The 15,729-nt window shown below is 48.4% G+C and overlaps 1 protein-coding gene across 1 annotated transcript; it reads right to left on the minus strand.

Annotated features, from left to right (window-relative positions):
• Window positions 1–432: 432 nt before the first annotated feature.
• On the minus strand, window positions 433–1,109 carry LOC119444480 (beta-1,3-galactosyltransferase 5). The gene is made up of 2 exons (XM_037708875.1): window positions 775–1,109; window positions 433–511 (listed from the first exon to the last, which is right to left on the minus strand). The coding sequence occupies exons 1-2, from the start codon at window positions 1,107–1,109 to the stop codon at window positions 433–435; spliced, it is 414 nt and encodes a 137-aa protein (XP_037564803.1).
• Between the last annotated feature and the right edge of the window lie 14,620 nt (window positions 1,110–15,729).

Genomic DNA, 15,729 nt, shown 5'->3' on the forward strand with positions numbered 1-15,729 from the left:
TATTAGACCAGATGATTTTTCTTTACATTGTCTCTGTGCTATTGTTCTCTATAATGTTCGCCACTGGCACATGATTTGGTTAAACCATTATCGCCGCAATAGCATAAACGAGTTTGACCACGATTTGTTCTTACTGAGGTTCTCGCAACTCATACACTGTAAGTGAAAGCAGCGCACTCAAGATGTCCCACCAAGAAGGAAACTATTCGACCCAGTGAGGTTAAATTAAGCGTTTAAGCGCTGCTCCGGAATCCTTTATAAAATAAAGCAGCTGTAAGAGGCGTCATAAAAGGTTCCAAATCCAAAACAAAATTCGAACAGTATCTTTGTCTAGCCCCCCATAAATTCAATTCATGTTCACATGCACAAAATGCGGTCTGGTTAGATTTTTATCCAACGCTGCGATAGTAAGCACGAACATTTCTGTTAAAGTTATACTTCGCTGTCCGGTTGTACTGCTTGAAACGGTGCCACATTTTCTCCATTTTGGATGTCATTGTTGTGGACCAGCCTGTGTGAACAAACACAGTTGTGTCTTTTACAGTAGGCTTACTCTTGTGCTGACGGAGTATTATATACTGAGACATGTCTACAAGAGTGATGTTAGCATATTCGCCCACGGCACCGGTGACGTATACGTCATCCACCCACAGGTAGGGTACATGTCTTGAAGCGTTGTATATCGTGAATAATACAGCTGGTTGCATAATGAAGGCTGCACCGGCACAATAAGGTGGGTAGAATCGCAACGGATACTCCTTCTCGCTCACGTACCACTTAGAGTTTCGTGTCCTGAAGGGCACAGCACCTGTCACAACATTACAATGGAATCCGGTCAGCGCCATCACTCCACTATTCAGGTACGAGGACAAGGCGAACACGTTCACTAAAACGTCGTCGTCCAGTTTGACAATCGTGACTGCAGAGTCGAGACGGCAGTTGTCGGAGACCCACTTTGCCCCAAGGAGGAACTTGTGCGTTAGGTTCTTGTAGCTGTCCTTGAAGTTGAGCACCACAACGTCTCCCTCGCGAATCGCTTCGTCTGAAACTGCCTCATGCTCATCCCACTGAGACGTTTCTCCAACAAAGAAAATGATGACTGAATTCATTATGGACACAATGTTCGGATCACCTACGGTCTTGCGAAGCCAGCGACGTTTCTCGATGTTCTTTGGCGCCGTGTGGACAAAAAACAGTATCCTGAGACTCCCATTTCGACATGCGTGCTTTACCTTCCATTCGGATATGTTCATTGGCGCCAATTCTCCTTTGAACACATTATCACTCGAATCTCCTTTAGCACTGGGCTTGTGGCTCTTGACAATACAGTAAACGTTGCTCCAGACAAGGCCGGCGAAGAGCAGGACATGACATACTGTAATGCAAGTAACGATGTATTTTTTTCTAGAGATCTTCATTGCTTTTGCTGACCACAGAAACACGTTGAAACTTAGTGCACGTTGTTTTTATGCTTGCGTAGTAAATATGCTTAAACTAGTCAAATAAGTATGGGAAACAACTTATCACTTTTAAAAATTGAGAGAGGCATCCGGTGGCAAGTACAAACTGAAAATAAATCCGCGTTGAGTAGGCTTCCCATACATCACAGGTGCGAAAAGTTACCTGCTGCAGCGTGCAACGTGGATGTTACCGTCAGACTGCTGACAGCGGTCGTGACATTTTAATGACAAGCTGGGGGGGCCAGTTTGTATGGGGAAAAATTGCGAACAATGTTCACATCTGTGTGATATTTTATCGCTGACCTTTTCGTTTTCCTTGACCGTTCAAATGCAGTGAACACCTTGTGTGCTAAGGGTTAATGTTAATTTGAGAGGAACGTTTCACTGCAGAGAAGTTATACGCGGTGCTCACGAATTGCTGCTTAGTAGCAAATGACTGTCATCAGCTATATTAACTCTGGTGGACCCGCACGGCACAGCAGCCCTGTGTTGTGCACTGCGGTGTAACAGCAGGCGTCATGTGAATACACATGCTAGGAAACAGACAAAATGAGCGCAAGATTGCTTGAAACAACTTTAGCCACGCGTAGAAGAGAACAGGTGCATTCGAAGTATTGTGTAGTTGATGATGAGATGATGATGATGATGATGATGATGATGATGTATAGGGCTTGTGGCGCAAGGGCCAGTAATGGCTAAGGAGCGCCAAGAAATGGTATGACATAGTCAATCGTGTGGTCCATGGCAAGGGGTACATGGCTGAATGGCACATGGCTGTATAGTGGCCTAAAGCACTCGCTGCAAAGCGCGTAAAATGCATATGTATTGAAACTATGACAGTTGCATACGGGCTGTGGAGTGATTCATAGGATGAACATGAAAAATGTCCTACGAAGGGGTGATAGACTGAAATGTTTCAATGGAAGTTGCGCTACTCCCTTACCAAAGCCCTTGGAATGTAAGCGCTTGGAGGCCTGGGCTATACACAACGCTACCAACGCAGCAGCGGCCTCTCAAGAGAAACTGCGCTACGAGTTATTGGGCTGATAATATTGACACGTCTACTTGCATGTTGCGTGGAGACTTCATGTAAAAAACTTAAAACCAATTTTGTGTCAAATAATGGTTCCTTACCGAGAAACATTGCTGTATGAAGTGGGATATGCTCTCCGTAAGTTAGTGCAAAGTGCTTTTCAGCATATGCTTCCGAACACTCCAGTAGCGCGTGAAGGACGGTTAGCCTCTCGCCGCATCTACCACACATGGGAAGCTCAGCAGCAGTCAAAATATAACAATGGGTTCCATACGTATGCCCTATTCTCAGTTGACACAAGAGGACATCACATCGTCGTGACTTTCTTATTGATGCGCAATTTCCCGAGTGTGGCTTAAATACGTGGAGCTTATGTTTCCTCAATACCAAAGTTCAACAAGCCACGAGCAATGACGACTAGACAGTGAGCTAGTTTGCTGTGCAGAATGTAGAAAAAGTGCCAAAAATGAGCACCACAAAATAAAGGCCACAAGGGATGCGCGGATTTATAGAGCGCATTTTGTGCCATTTTTTTTATACGTGGTACTTGTATGGCACGGTTTCCAAGTCCGGCGGACGGAATAAAAGCGGCTACCAGTAATAACTAATGTGACGGCTGTTGCTGGCTTGTTTACCCCTTAATCATTTCGGCATTCTTACAATAGGCACACGTGCATTATGAAACAGATTTGAAAGGCTAATCGACAAAGACTGGACCTTTAGGCATGGCAAATGTTCAGGTTCAACAACAAGACGAAATGTTGATGATGGAAAGTTTAACGGTTTCAGACAAAGGTCATACCAACGTGTAAACACGTTCGCATAGGCGGAAAAGGTCACTGATAACGTCATAAAAATAGCTAGTATCCCTGAGTAAAATTGTCGGCAGTGACTATCACTAACGCATGATCGTATTACGATTGGTAGGCAGATATTCTTCAGCAATCGCACTCGTCAAATATAACGGCAGCATTCAGAGAATGGAGAAGCCCAGTCAACGGTCATCAGTGTAGTGCAGATAAATTGCGCCAGAACCCTTCTCACAGTGACTGTCGACGTTTACGTGGTTCACATTGAATCAATGTTGCAACAAGCCGCACTGCTGAAGACGGCTTTGTGTACAATCTGTAGTGAGGGAAGGAGAGTAGGAATGTTGATCGCTATAATACACGCATGCAGCACAGCGCCACCAGACACTACTGTGTGTGCCCTTTAGAAGGTGACAAGGACAGGTTTACTAAAGGCGACCCCCCCAACAGCAGCCGGTTCTGTTCCAATGGTTCCCACAGGAACCGCCAATACGCCTTCGGACCCTACATGAAAAGCGTTACGACACGTGACCGCCTATTGGATCCATGTTTGTCCCGCTGACCCCCCGATAACACAACGTCTACATCTTCGGAAGCTACAAAGAAAGTTAAATACACGCCGCAACCCATCAATGACCGATTTCTTCCTAATAGCCCCCGCAGACCACACCATTTACATCGTCGGACGCTACAAAGAAAGCTGTACTAAACGCTGCCTCCGAATAACAGCCAGTTTTGTCCTGCTGTATCTCCCAGGCCACAACGTCTATTCCTTCCGACGTTACAAAGAAAGCTTTGCTAAACGCCGCAACCCAACAGCAGCCGATTTTGCCGTCCCACTGGCCCCAACAAAAAACAACGTCTATACCCTTGAGACACTACAAAGAAAACTCAACTAAACGGCGTCTCCGCAACCAGGTTTGTGGTGCTGGCACCGTAGAATTAGGGATCAGAATATATTGACTTCGAATGAATTACGGCACGATTGCACAGACACCTATCTCAGCTTTAAAACCTTTATTTATCAATCGCTACCCAAGCAGGCGTTCTCAAGTAAATTTGTCGCACCTGTACCTGCTCAATTCACTCACGGCACACCAAGACGATAAAGGTTGGAAAGATACCATTAGTTCCTCCTAAACCCGCCGGCAGTCGTGGCGCAGGGTGCTAAAGCATTGGGTTACTGCGCTTGAGAAATGCGTACGGCACAGGTTGGATTTCGCCGAGCACTCGACACATTCTAAATTTATTTTAGCGGAAGCTTGGGGAAAACAATTACGCCGATACCGACTCGCCGACTGGGAAATAGGCGAAGTATTTAAAAAAAACATTGGCAGTGTCGCCCGAAAAGCGAATCATCGATTGGGAGAGCAAATTAGTGGAGATTATGGGAAGTGTGGATAGTAGTTTTATCGGCCGTGTAAACTCGTAAACATAGGCAAACTAATTGAACGAGCATGGTGTCATGCGCGCACAAGGAAACATGAACGCATCTCACTAGAGACCACGGAAACTCGATGTCAAAACGATGGAATGAGTAAGCGCGGGAACAGCGGCGAACGAATTGACTTTCGTGCCGCCGCTCGCATCAACCGCGAAAACACAGCGCAAAGCGGACTCTGAGCACGCCGTAGATGGCTTTCAAGATACAGCGTAGAATGGCCCCCCTCCCTAACCTCCCCCCGGAGCCTTGCGGCCCAGGTGGGCGCTCGCGGCCGCCCGCAGTAAAGCCCCAACCAGACGTACGTGCTGGAAAGCGTCCGCAGCCGCATCGCGCCTGGACGCGTACGGCGTCAGGCGCGGAGACTGCGTCGCGTGTGGACGATTTGCGGCGTGGACACCTACCAATGCTAGAATTTTCACGCCCGCGCCGGAAGCTGCCACCGCGTCGCCCACGCGACGCTCCTCACGTGACCATAGAACGCCTATGACGTGACCACGGCGAACCAGCGTGATTTCCGGAACGACTCGGAGCGTGCAGGCAAGCCCAGGCAAGCTGCGTGCTTTGTGTTCGTCGTTCCGCGCGCTCGGTAGGTGAACATGGCAGCCGCGACGAAACGCGCAGGGACACGCGGCAACTCGTGCATCGTTTGGGTGAGCGCCCTCTTCCTCTATCGAACGCGACGTGACGTCGAGTGAGCGCGGCGCGTGCGGACGCTTTCCAAGGCGTATGTGTGGTTGCGGCTTAAGAGGCGATCCCTCCCTACCCCCGGAGCTTTGCGGGCGTCGAAAGACCCGCGCTTCCTTTCCCTCCCTTGCGTGCGCGAGATTGAGCCGCGATCGCCCGCTCACTCTCGCACGTTTTCACTCGCACATGCAGCATACGGCGCGCGGCAATACAGCATACTGGCGCGCGGAACCTCACGGCTACGACCCAAGTAGATCAACCAGAGCCATTCTTGGCCTTGGTTTAAAAAAGGCATTTGACAACGTGTCGCACACAACAGTACGGCACAGATTGAAAGAGCTAAGCTGTTCCGGTGCACAGTGACGACCACACAGCATTGAATCAACAAGAACAAGTGTTTTATTCATGGATGATTTTAGGTATATATAGCTTTGGTTGACTGTCACATAGCAGACACATGCTTCGTTAGTCGGAAAGGGCCATTCCAGGAGCGCATGCGCGACCTGACGATACATCTTCCCTCGGGATGGTGTTATAAGTGGAGAGTAAGATACGAGACTTGTTTGAAATCCTGGCCGTAATGCAGACGAATGGGTTGCTGTCTTTGCCGGGTGGATCACCTTGGCACGGCTTGCGTGCGCAGTATTGTTGACTGTGAAGCAGCTGCCGTTCTTTGAAATGGCGCAGTTGCATATGACTGGGGTGGCAACGCCCTCCCGGGCATCGTCGCCTGAGAAACCTCTACGCTCTCGGATTTATCTTCTCCCAAGTCCATCTGTAAAGCTCACGTGTGGCTAGAAGGGGTTGCGGGTTGCGTCGGAGTATCTGGTTGTCCTGTGTAGCGTCGCGATAGGACCTCGGCGCCACCAGGTCCATGACTCGAGCCTTTCGGTCCCACGTGTCTCTGCGTACTCTTACTACTGCATCTTTCTGGAGTTCGGGTAGTGGTTTCCTGTTTGATGATAGCCGAGGTTGGCGCCTAAGTGCTTGCTCACTGGGGCACGGCAAGAAGTCTCGCAGCCGAGTACGTAACCTTCTGCCCTGCAGAAATTCTCCTGGGGAGCGGCCTTCTTCAAGAGGGGCCGAACGATAGCAGAGTAGACCCAGCGGGAATTCCTGCCTTGTTTCACTTGTTTTCTTCGTGATCCCTTGGCGATTTGGACACCCTTCTCGGTGAGACCATTGGAATGCGGGAACCTTGGATTTGACGTCACGTGTTTGAAGTCGTATCTGGATGCGAACAGGGCAAATTCATGGGATGAGAACTGCGGACCGGTATCGGTGCAGACTTCCACAGGAATTCCGTATCGTGAAAAAACTGCCCTAAGTTTACTTATGACAGTTCCTGTTGTTGTGTCAGCTAATTTCTCGACTTCTGGAAAATTTGGGAATGCATCAACACACATAAGTAGGAGTTTCCGCCGTACACGAAGAGATCAAACCTGGGATCTGTCTAAGTACCATCGGTTCGCTGGGCTGCCTATATGTCTATTTTTGACAAGCGGCACATGATTTGGCAATATTTTCGATGTCGCCGCTCAGTCCTGACCAGAACAGGGTTAGTTCTGGGCTGTTGCTTTGTACTCATTTATGCCTAAGTGTCCTTAGTGAATACGAGTGAACATTTCAGCTCTCATGAGCTTTGGGATAACAACTTTTGATTCCTTCATCACAATGCCTTGAACTTCTGATAACTCAGGGAAAACCGGTATCATCGCGCCACTACTTTCTCCGCCGTTCTTAAGGCAGTGCAACACAAGTTGCAAGTCTGGGTCAGCGGCTGCTGCTTCTGCTACCCTGTCTAACATTTTCTTGCTCACCAATTATTACCCCACCAGATATTATCGCTATCCAGGACGCCAATGTTTGCAGGCAACTGCCAGGATATGCTGTTATCCCATCGGACTCCACTGATCTTCCTCGGGTGGTTACATACGTCTGCAACTCCTTGCATTACGCGGTGCACGACATTACCTCCCCTATTGCTCACACCTTCATCGAAATTTTGCCCCCCACCCCTGCACAATCTCTCCTGTCCATTCTTCACTGCTATCTTCTCCCGCGACAGCCTATTCACCTACTCCGCCCACTCCTCAAATCAGTAACTCTAATGGCCGGATCACACCCCATACTGGTTGCCGGCGACTTTAATTGCGCTGACGTGGACTGGGGCTATCGACGCACCAACCACAGAGGCACAGTTTTATACAATGAAACACTGGTGCTCCACCTGACCATCTTTAATGATTTCAGCCTACCTAGACGGATTGGTAAAATCGTTACTGCCAACACTAGCCCAGACCTCATGCTTAGTAGAAACTTCGCCCATCTACAGTGGAAAATAACGCAAGCCATACTAGGTAGCGACCACCATCTAATTCGCATAGCAGTAAACTATCGCCGACCTAAGCGCAAATTTACCGCTAGGCACACTAATTGGGACCAGCTCCGTAAATTTGGGCAAGCGCAGCCAGCACAGGCCCCCTTCGACCTAGACACCTGGACTACTTAGTTACAGAAGGACACTCGCCAACATACCCAAACGGTCGATACTATACTCCAGACAACCCTGTTATCGACAGTAAGCTCGCCCACCTCCTTGAAGCTCAAGACAATATAACGCGAAGGTGGAAAAACTCAAAAGCACAACAGGAAACTAAAACTCAAACTCACCCAGCTTCAATCCCAAATAGGACACCATAGTGCCACTCTCCGCAAAGCTAACTGGACTGAGGTTTGTGACGGCCTCCGCGGCATTATCCCCACAACCCGCGCTTGACACCTGTTACTACACATGCTAGATCCCACGCAATTTAAAACTCAGAAGCTTCTTAGCATTCCCCGCGTCACTGATAACCATCGGCAGGACACCGACGCCTTCCTCGCGCAGGTGAAATGCGCTTATACCACCCCCGGTCTTACTTGCAATCATCCCGAGTACACGGGCTCACCCCAACCACAGCTTGACGCCCCTATTACAGAGTCAGAATTTCGCGCAACCCTATTGAAATTGCGCAATACCTCACCCGGGGAAGATCAAATTACGAATGCTGCCATACGTAATCTTGATGATACCTCCATATCTCACCCTAGTCACTTTAAAGATTTCTGGGAAGCAGGTACACTCCCTGCCTCCTGAAAGCATGGCAAACTCATATTTATCCCAAAACCCCACAAGCCCATCACGCTCGAGAACATCCGTCCCATTTATCTTAAATCCTATCTCGGCAAGGCATTCGAGCACATAATCCTTGCCCGACTAACAACGTACATGGAAGAAAATCAACTTTTCCCCACAGTATGGTGGGCTTTCGTGCGCGTCTATTTGCGCAGGATGCCCTACTCCAAGTTACGCACGACGTGCTTGTTGATACCATTCCTCATCTCACTAAAGCTATTCTCGCAGTTGACCTCACTAAGGCATTTGACTCCCGCAGGGGCGTCTGCGTAAGCAGGCGTTTGGTGTGTTGCGACACCACGGACCCGAGCACATGGGGGTTGGACCCTCCCGCGCTTAACCGTGCGCGGCTTAGCCGTGTCCGGGGAAAAGGGGATCCTGGAGGTTGAGCCGAAGCCGGGAGTTTGGACCTTTATGGCCCCCTGGCGGAGGCAACACACCTCTTTGGCCTCGGCTTCCCGTAGACGGCACCCCCGGACTGACCCACCCGGGGGAAATCGGTAGTTGCCTTTTCCTGTCTCTCTCTCCCTCCAACCTTCGTCTTTCTTACTTTCACTCTTTCCTGTCCTCTCTTTATTTTCCTTTCACTTCCGACTTCGCGGGCAGCAAGGGTTAACCTTGTGCATTATATCCTGCCTTGGGTATATGTATTTGGTTATAGTGGTGGCGTACAGTTGGCGTTTGCAGGACCTGTCCCTTACAGACTCTGCAGCGTCCCCTTGTTGGGCTCCATGGTGGGTGGCTGGCGCCACCGCCGAAACTCATCCCACATATATGGATAGCTCCTTTCCTGCACTTGCTGATCGCCGCCCGAAACGGGGGCGCACCGAAGAAATATTCCAATTTTTTGGCCGACAAATTGAGAACTTTCCACGATACCACGTGGTACATAGTGAGAAAACTGACAAGTCCGTGAGAGTGATCTCACCCTTTATTGTTGCAAAGACTCTGACAGAGACTATAGGACCAGGTTACAAGGCGACGAAGTTGGCCAGCGGTGATCTCCTTCTGGAACTCCGCGATAAGAAACAACATGATAAACTACAGAATCTAGTGTCGTTTGGAAATTTTCCTGTGACTGTGACCCCGCACCGCACCATGAACACCTCCCGCGGTGTTATTTCTGATGACGACATGTTGGAGCTCACTGAAGATGAACTTCTGGAAGGATTTAAGGAACAAAATGTTTTGGCTGTAAAACGAATCAAGATGAGGCGCGATGGTAAGGAGATTCAGACAAAACACATAATTATTACGTTTGGTTCAAGTGTTCTACCCGAGACCATTGAGGCCGGATACGTCAAACTACGTGTCAGGCCATACGTGCCAAACCCGCTCCGATGCTTCAAGTGCCAAAGATTCGGCCACAGCTCTCAGAACTGCCGAGGCCGACTGACATGTGCTAAATGTAGTGCCACTGAGCATCTCTCTGAATCATGCGAAAACTCTCTCCACTGTGTGAACTGTGATGGGGAGCACGCCGCATACTCGCGGTCGTGCCCATCCTGGAAAAAAGAAAAGGAAATAGTGACAATTAAGGTAAAAGAAAACATAACTTTCAAGGAGGCACGCAGGCGGGTATTGCACCTGCCAAAAACCAGCTTTGCCGAAGTGGCGCGTCAGGGGGCAGCGCCACAGCGGCTTCCGGCGGCTGTCCGGCTCACACACAGTGAGCTGCCAGCGACGCCATCCGCCCCCTCGGCGGCTGCAGCTAGCGCTGCTCCGCAACCCCAGCAGAAGGGGCCATCAACCTCCGGGCTAGTGGCCTCCAAGGCCTTGTCCCTCGAGAAGAGGCCTTCACCGCGAACAAACCGCTCTCAAGAGCGGGTGTCCAGCGCTCCGCAAGAGCCAATGGACACATCTTCCAGCCAGACGGCGCAGCCAGCGCCAAAGGAGCGGCGAGAATCTCTCGACCGCTCCAAAAAAGAAAAAGCCCGCATCACAGGGCCCGACAAGGGCTCTGTAAGTTAAATTAGTCTCTTTTTTAAACACACAGCACAAAAACACTTCCAACATGAATACACAAATAATACAATGGAACGTCAGAGGACTCCTACACAACCTCGATGACGTCAAAGAAATCCTACACAGGTTTAATCCTAAGGTGCTGTGTGTTCAAGAGACACACCTTAAACCTACACAATCAAACTTTCTCCGGCAATACGCCATTTTTCGTAAAGACCGCGATGACACAGTCGTGTCTTCCGGTGGTGTGGCTATTGTAGTCGATAGAAGTATTGCCTGCCGGGAATTAAAACTTCGTACGCCCCTAGAGGCAGTTGCTGTCCGAGGGGTGTTGTTTGACAAGCTAATCACTATTAGTTCCATATACATCCCTCCCAGCTATCCACTTAATAAAACGGAATTTCAAAACTACATAAATGAGCTTCCGGAGCCATACATAGTTCTCGGAGATTTCAATGCACATAACACCTTGTGGGGAGACACGCGTTGTGATGGAAGAGGTCGCCTAATTGAAAACTTCCTTTTTTCCTCGGGAGCATGTTTACTTAATAAGAAAGAGCCAACGTACTACAGCGTGGCGCATAATTCATACTCCTCCATAGATTTGAGTATCGTGTCGAGTACACTAATTCCGTACCTGCAGTGGTCCGTTCTGAAGAACCCCTTTGGGAGCGACCACTTTCCTATTATACTAAGCTTAACAAAACAAGATGGTTGCTCGCCACATGTTCCCCGATGGAAGGTTAACTCTGCTAACTGGCAACCTTTTAAAGAAATAACGTATTTAGGCCGGGATGACATTGCGTCTCTTAACATAGACGATGCTGTGGCGTATATAACACGTTTTATCACTGACGCTGCAGAAAGGTGCATACAACAAACTAATGGACTAGCTAATAAGCGTCGCCTGCCTTGGTGGAACGAGGAATGCCAAAAAGCACGCAAAAAGCAAAACAAGGCCTGAGGATTGTTTCGCAACTCCCCAACAGCCGAAAACTTGATTAATTTTAAACAAGCAAAATCGCAGGGCAGGAGAACGCGCAGACGTGCTAAAAGAGAGAGCTGGGAAAAGTACATCTCCAGCATAAACTCGTATACAGATGAAACGAAAGTCTGGAATAGGGTGAATAAATTAATAGGTCGGGAGTCACATCCCCTACCCTTAGTGAATAGCCAAGGTGATAGCCTGGAAGACCAGGCGGATACTCTAGGCAAACACTTCGAATATGTATCGAGTGAATCGCACTATACACAATCTTTCCTGAAGTTCAAAGAACGCGAAGAGCGGCAGCCCCTTAATCGCAAAGGTTCATCAAATGAGGCTTACAACCGACCATTCAGCTTAGCCGAACTTAAAGCATCTCTCGCTTGTTGTAACAACTCGGCGCCAGGTGGCGACCGTATCATCTACGAAATGATTAGGTACTTACACCCCGAAACACTGACAACACTCCTCTCTCTCTTTAATGCCATGTGGGCGGCTGGATATATTCCTTCCTTGTGGAAAGAAGCCATAGTCATCCCGATTCTTAAACAAGGCAAGGACCCGTCTTTAGCTAGCAGCTACAGGCCAATAGCGCTAACAAGCTGCCTGTGCAAGTTGTATGAAAAAATGATAAACCGGCGCCTAATCTGTTTCCTAGCAAATGACAAAATACTAGACCCCTTCCAGTGTGGCTTCCGAGAAGGTAGGTCAACAATAGACCACCTTTGTTCGCATCGAGGCAAACATCAGAGATGCGTTTATACATAAACAGTTTTTACTTTCGGTCTTTCTAGATCTAGAGAAAGCGTACGACACGACATGGCGCTTCGGGATTCTGCGAGATCTTTCCGCGATGGGGGTCCGTGGAAATATGTTAAACACAGTCGAAAGCTACTTGTCTAACCGGACGTTTCGCGTAAGAGTGGGCAATGTTTTATCTAGAACATTCACCCAGGAGGCTGGCGTGCCACAAGGGGGTGTGCTTAGTTGCACGCTCTTTATTGTAAAAATGAACTCCCTGTATGCAGTTATTCCACGCAGCATGTTTTATTCTGTGTATGTCGATGATGTACAGATAGGTTTCAAATCATGCAACATTGCTATCTGCGAACGGCAGGTACAGCTTGGATTAAACAAACTGTCTAAATGGGCTGATGTAAATGGATTTAAAATAAATGCAAAGAAAAGTACGTGCATACTTTTCTCAAACAAAAGAGGCATGACACCAGTGCCAAATCTCACGATTAATCAAGAGATACTATCCGTGAGCAGTGAACATAAATTCCTGGGAATAATTCTAGACTCAAAGCTCACCTTTATCCCCCACCTTAAATATTTGAAGGCAAGGTGTCTGAAGACGATGAACCTTTTAAAAATTTTGTCGTGCGCAACATGGGGTAGTGACCGAAAATGCCTACTGAACTTGTACAACAGTCTTGTCCGATCACGCCTTGATTACGGGGCTATAATTTATAATTCCGCAACGCCAAGTGCATTAAAAATTATAGACCCCGTTCACCATCTGGGCATCCGCCTCGCGACCGGTGCTTTCCGAACAAGATCCCATCCACAGCCTCTACGTAGAGTCGAATCAGTGGTCACTTCATCTGCAGCGTTCATACAATAGTTTTACATATTTTCTTAGAGTACACGCGAACATTGAACATCCCTCTTATTCAACCATAAACGACATGACCACTGCCACACTCTTTCAAAATCGACCGGCATCGAGAAAACCGTTCTCTTTGCGTGTGCGGAATCTTAGTGAGGAAATGGGTGTTCCGTTGCTTGAACACTGTCTTATGGCTCCAGCGAAACTGTTACCGCCGTGGCAGTGGCAGCTCATAGAGTGTGACACATCATTCGTGGAGGTCACTAAGCACGCACCAGAGGCATATATCAAAATGCATTTCCTTGAACTCCAGTCCAAGTACACATGCACAGAGTTTTATACAGACGCTTCTAAGTCACGTGATGGGGTGTCGTATGCAGCCGTCGGCCCATCCTTCTCGGAATCCGGTGCACTCCACCCGGAAGCAAGTATCTTTACGGCTGAGGCCTATGCTTTATTGTCAGCTGTGAGGCATATAAGGAAATCTAAACTTCAAAAATCAATCATATTTACAGACTCTCTAAGTGTCGTAAACGCTTTAAAGTCACCCTGTAAACAGAAAAATCCTACACTCATTGAGCTCTATTCCCTACTGTGTAGAGCATATGTATCTAACCAGCATATCATTATATGCTGGGTGCCTGGCCATAGAAGCATTGAGGGTAATGTGCTAGCTGACCGAATGGCTACGTCAATAACATCGCACGCTACTAATCCTTCAGCTGCTGTTTCTGCAACAGATTTGAAACATTTCTTCCGTAAGAAATTGCGAAGCCATTGGCAACGTCTGTGGGATGCACAAACAAATAATAAGCTTCACTTGATTAAGCCACAGTTAGGTTTCTGGCCCCCCGTAACGAAAACACGACGAACTGATGTCCTATTCTGTCGTCTCAGAATAGGTCATACATTTGGCACCCATAGTTTTTTGTTAACCGGGGATGAACCACCAACCTGTGGTAGATGTGGTAAGAGGCTAACCGTCCTCCACGTTCTCCTGGAGTGTCGGGATGCCGAAGCAGATAGAAAAAAACATTTCCCTTTAGCTTACCGCTATCATGTCCCTCTGCATCCCAGTATGTTTCTTGGTGAGGAACCACTGTTTAGCACTAAAGCAGTCCTCGCTTTCTTAAATGACGTGGTACTGCATGTTGTAAGCCCAACAAATTCATAGCGCATCCTCTCTCCAGAGGATGCCGCTGTGATGGTAGTTTTGTATAAGCACATGCCTCCAGGCCCTTGTGATTCAAGGGCTCTGTTTAGGCAGTAGTGCTTCTTTCCAACTACTACATCTTAAATATTTTAAATATCGTGTCATTCTTTGTCAGTACATTCTTCATTTCATAGTACACCTCATTAGTCATTGCCATGATTTTAGTGCATGTATATTTTACACATTTTACAGCGATTATTTTTAGGCCCCTTTACAGCCACACTTCATCTACTTCTCAGAATTCATCGCTCCACTGCACACTCACAAACACTGGCATGGCGCTCTTTCGCCATAACTGGCCCTTGCGCCATAAAACACCACACATCATCAAGGCATTTGACAGAATTCGACACGCTGCCATCTTACGGGAACTGCGGGCACTACAGGTAGGCCCTAAAACCTACAGCTACGTTCGCGCCTTCCTCTCCGGCCGCACCACCTCCTTGCCCATTGATCAGCTCAGCACACCCCCTTATACGCTCGGCGACTTCGGAACCCCTCAAGGCGCGGTTCTCTCCCCAATTCTATTTAATATTGCTCTCATCCCCTAAGCCCAGAAACTCAACGTCATCCCACAGCTAAAGCATACCCTGTACGCTGATGATATTACCACATGGACAATTCATGGCTATGACGGCGAAATTGAGGAAACTGCAATTAGCAGCCGACACCATCTCCGCTCACGCATAATCTATCGGGCTCGAGTGTTCCCCCTCTAAGTCCGCGCTCCACCTCATTAGACCAAAATCTGCCGCTAACTCGCCCATCTAAATCACTTTACAAGGATCCCCTATCCCCCTCACTCCCACCCTGCGCATCCTTGGCTTCTACCTGCAGGATTCCGGACGCTATGATCATACCCTTAATACACTCAAGACCTCCACGCAATCAGTATTCCAGCTTCTACGCCGCGTATCTTCCCTGTACACGGGTTTAGACGAAGCAGAGAACATGAAAGTTGTACATGCTTTTGCGCTTAGCCGCATTCTGTACGCCGCCCCATATCTCAAGCTGAACCGCACGGAAACCGAGCGCATGAACGCAATGATCCGCCTTGCAACTATAGCAGCCCTAAACCTACCCCGCAGCACTAGCACAGCCAAACTCCTTTCACTAGGCATGCATAACACGCTTCCTGAACTAGTTGAGGCGCGCCTTCAGACACAGTACTTAAGATTTGCCGCGAGCGCCACTGGCCGCCATATCCTCGCCTCCGTTCGCATCAACAGACCTGCTAATCAGTCAACCCTTATAGCCATTCCTCGACACATCCATAACCCCCTCGTAGTTAAACCCGTTCCTCGAGACGTCCATCCCCAGCATTACATCTCTCGCTGCGTAGCTCG

The sequence above is a fragment of the Dermacentor silvarum genome, chromosome 3, assembly GCF_013339745.2.
Source record: "Dermacentor silvarum isolate Dsil-2018 chromosome 3, BIME_Dsil_1.4, whole genome shotgun sequence".
In the NCBI taxonomy this organism is placed as follows: domain Eukaryota; kingdom Metazoa; phylum Arthropoda; class Arachnida; order Ixodida; family Ixodidae; genus Dermacentor; species Dermacentor silvarum.

Coding starts and splice junctions, on each gene's coding strand:
- LOC119444480 (XM_037708875.1), bottom strand. CDS start 1,109: ATGAATTCAGTCATCATTTTCTTTGTTGGAGAAACGTCTCAGTGGGAT. Junction 512..774: donor AGGACACGAAACTCTAAGTG/GTACGTGAGCGA, acceptor TTGTTCACACAG/GCTGGTCCACAACAATGACA.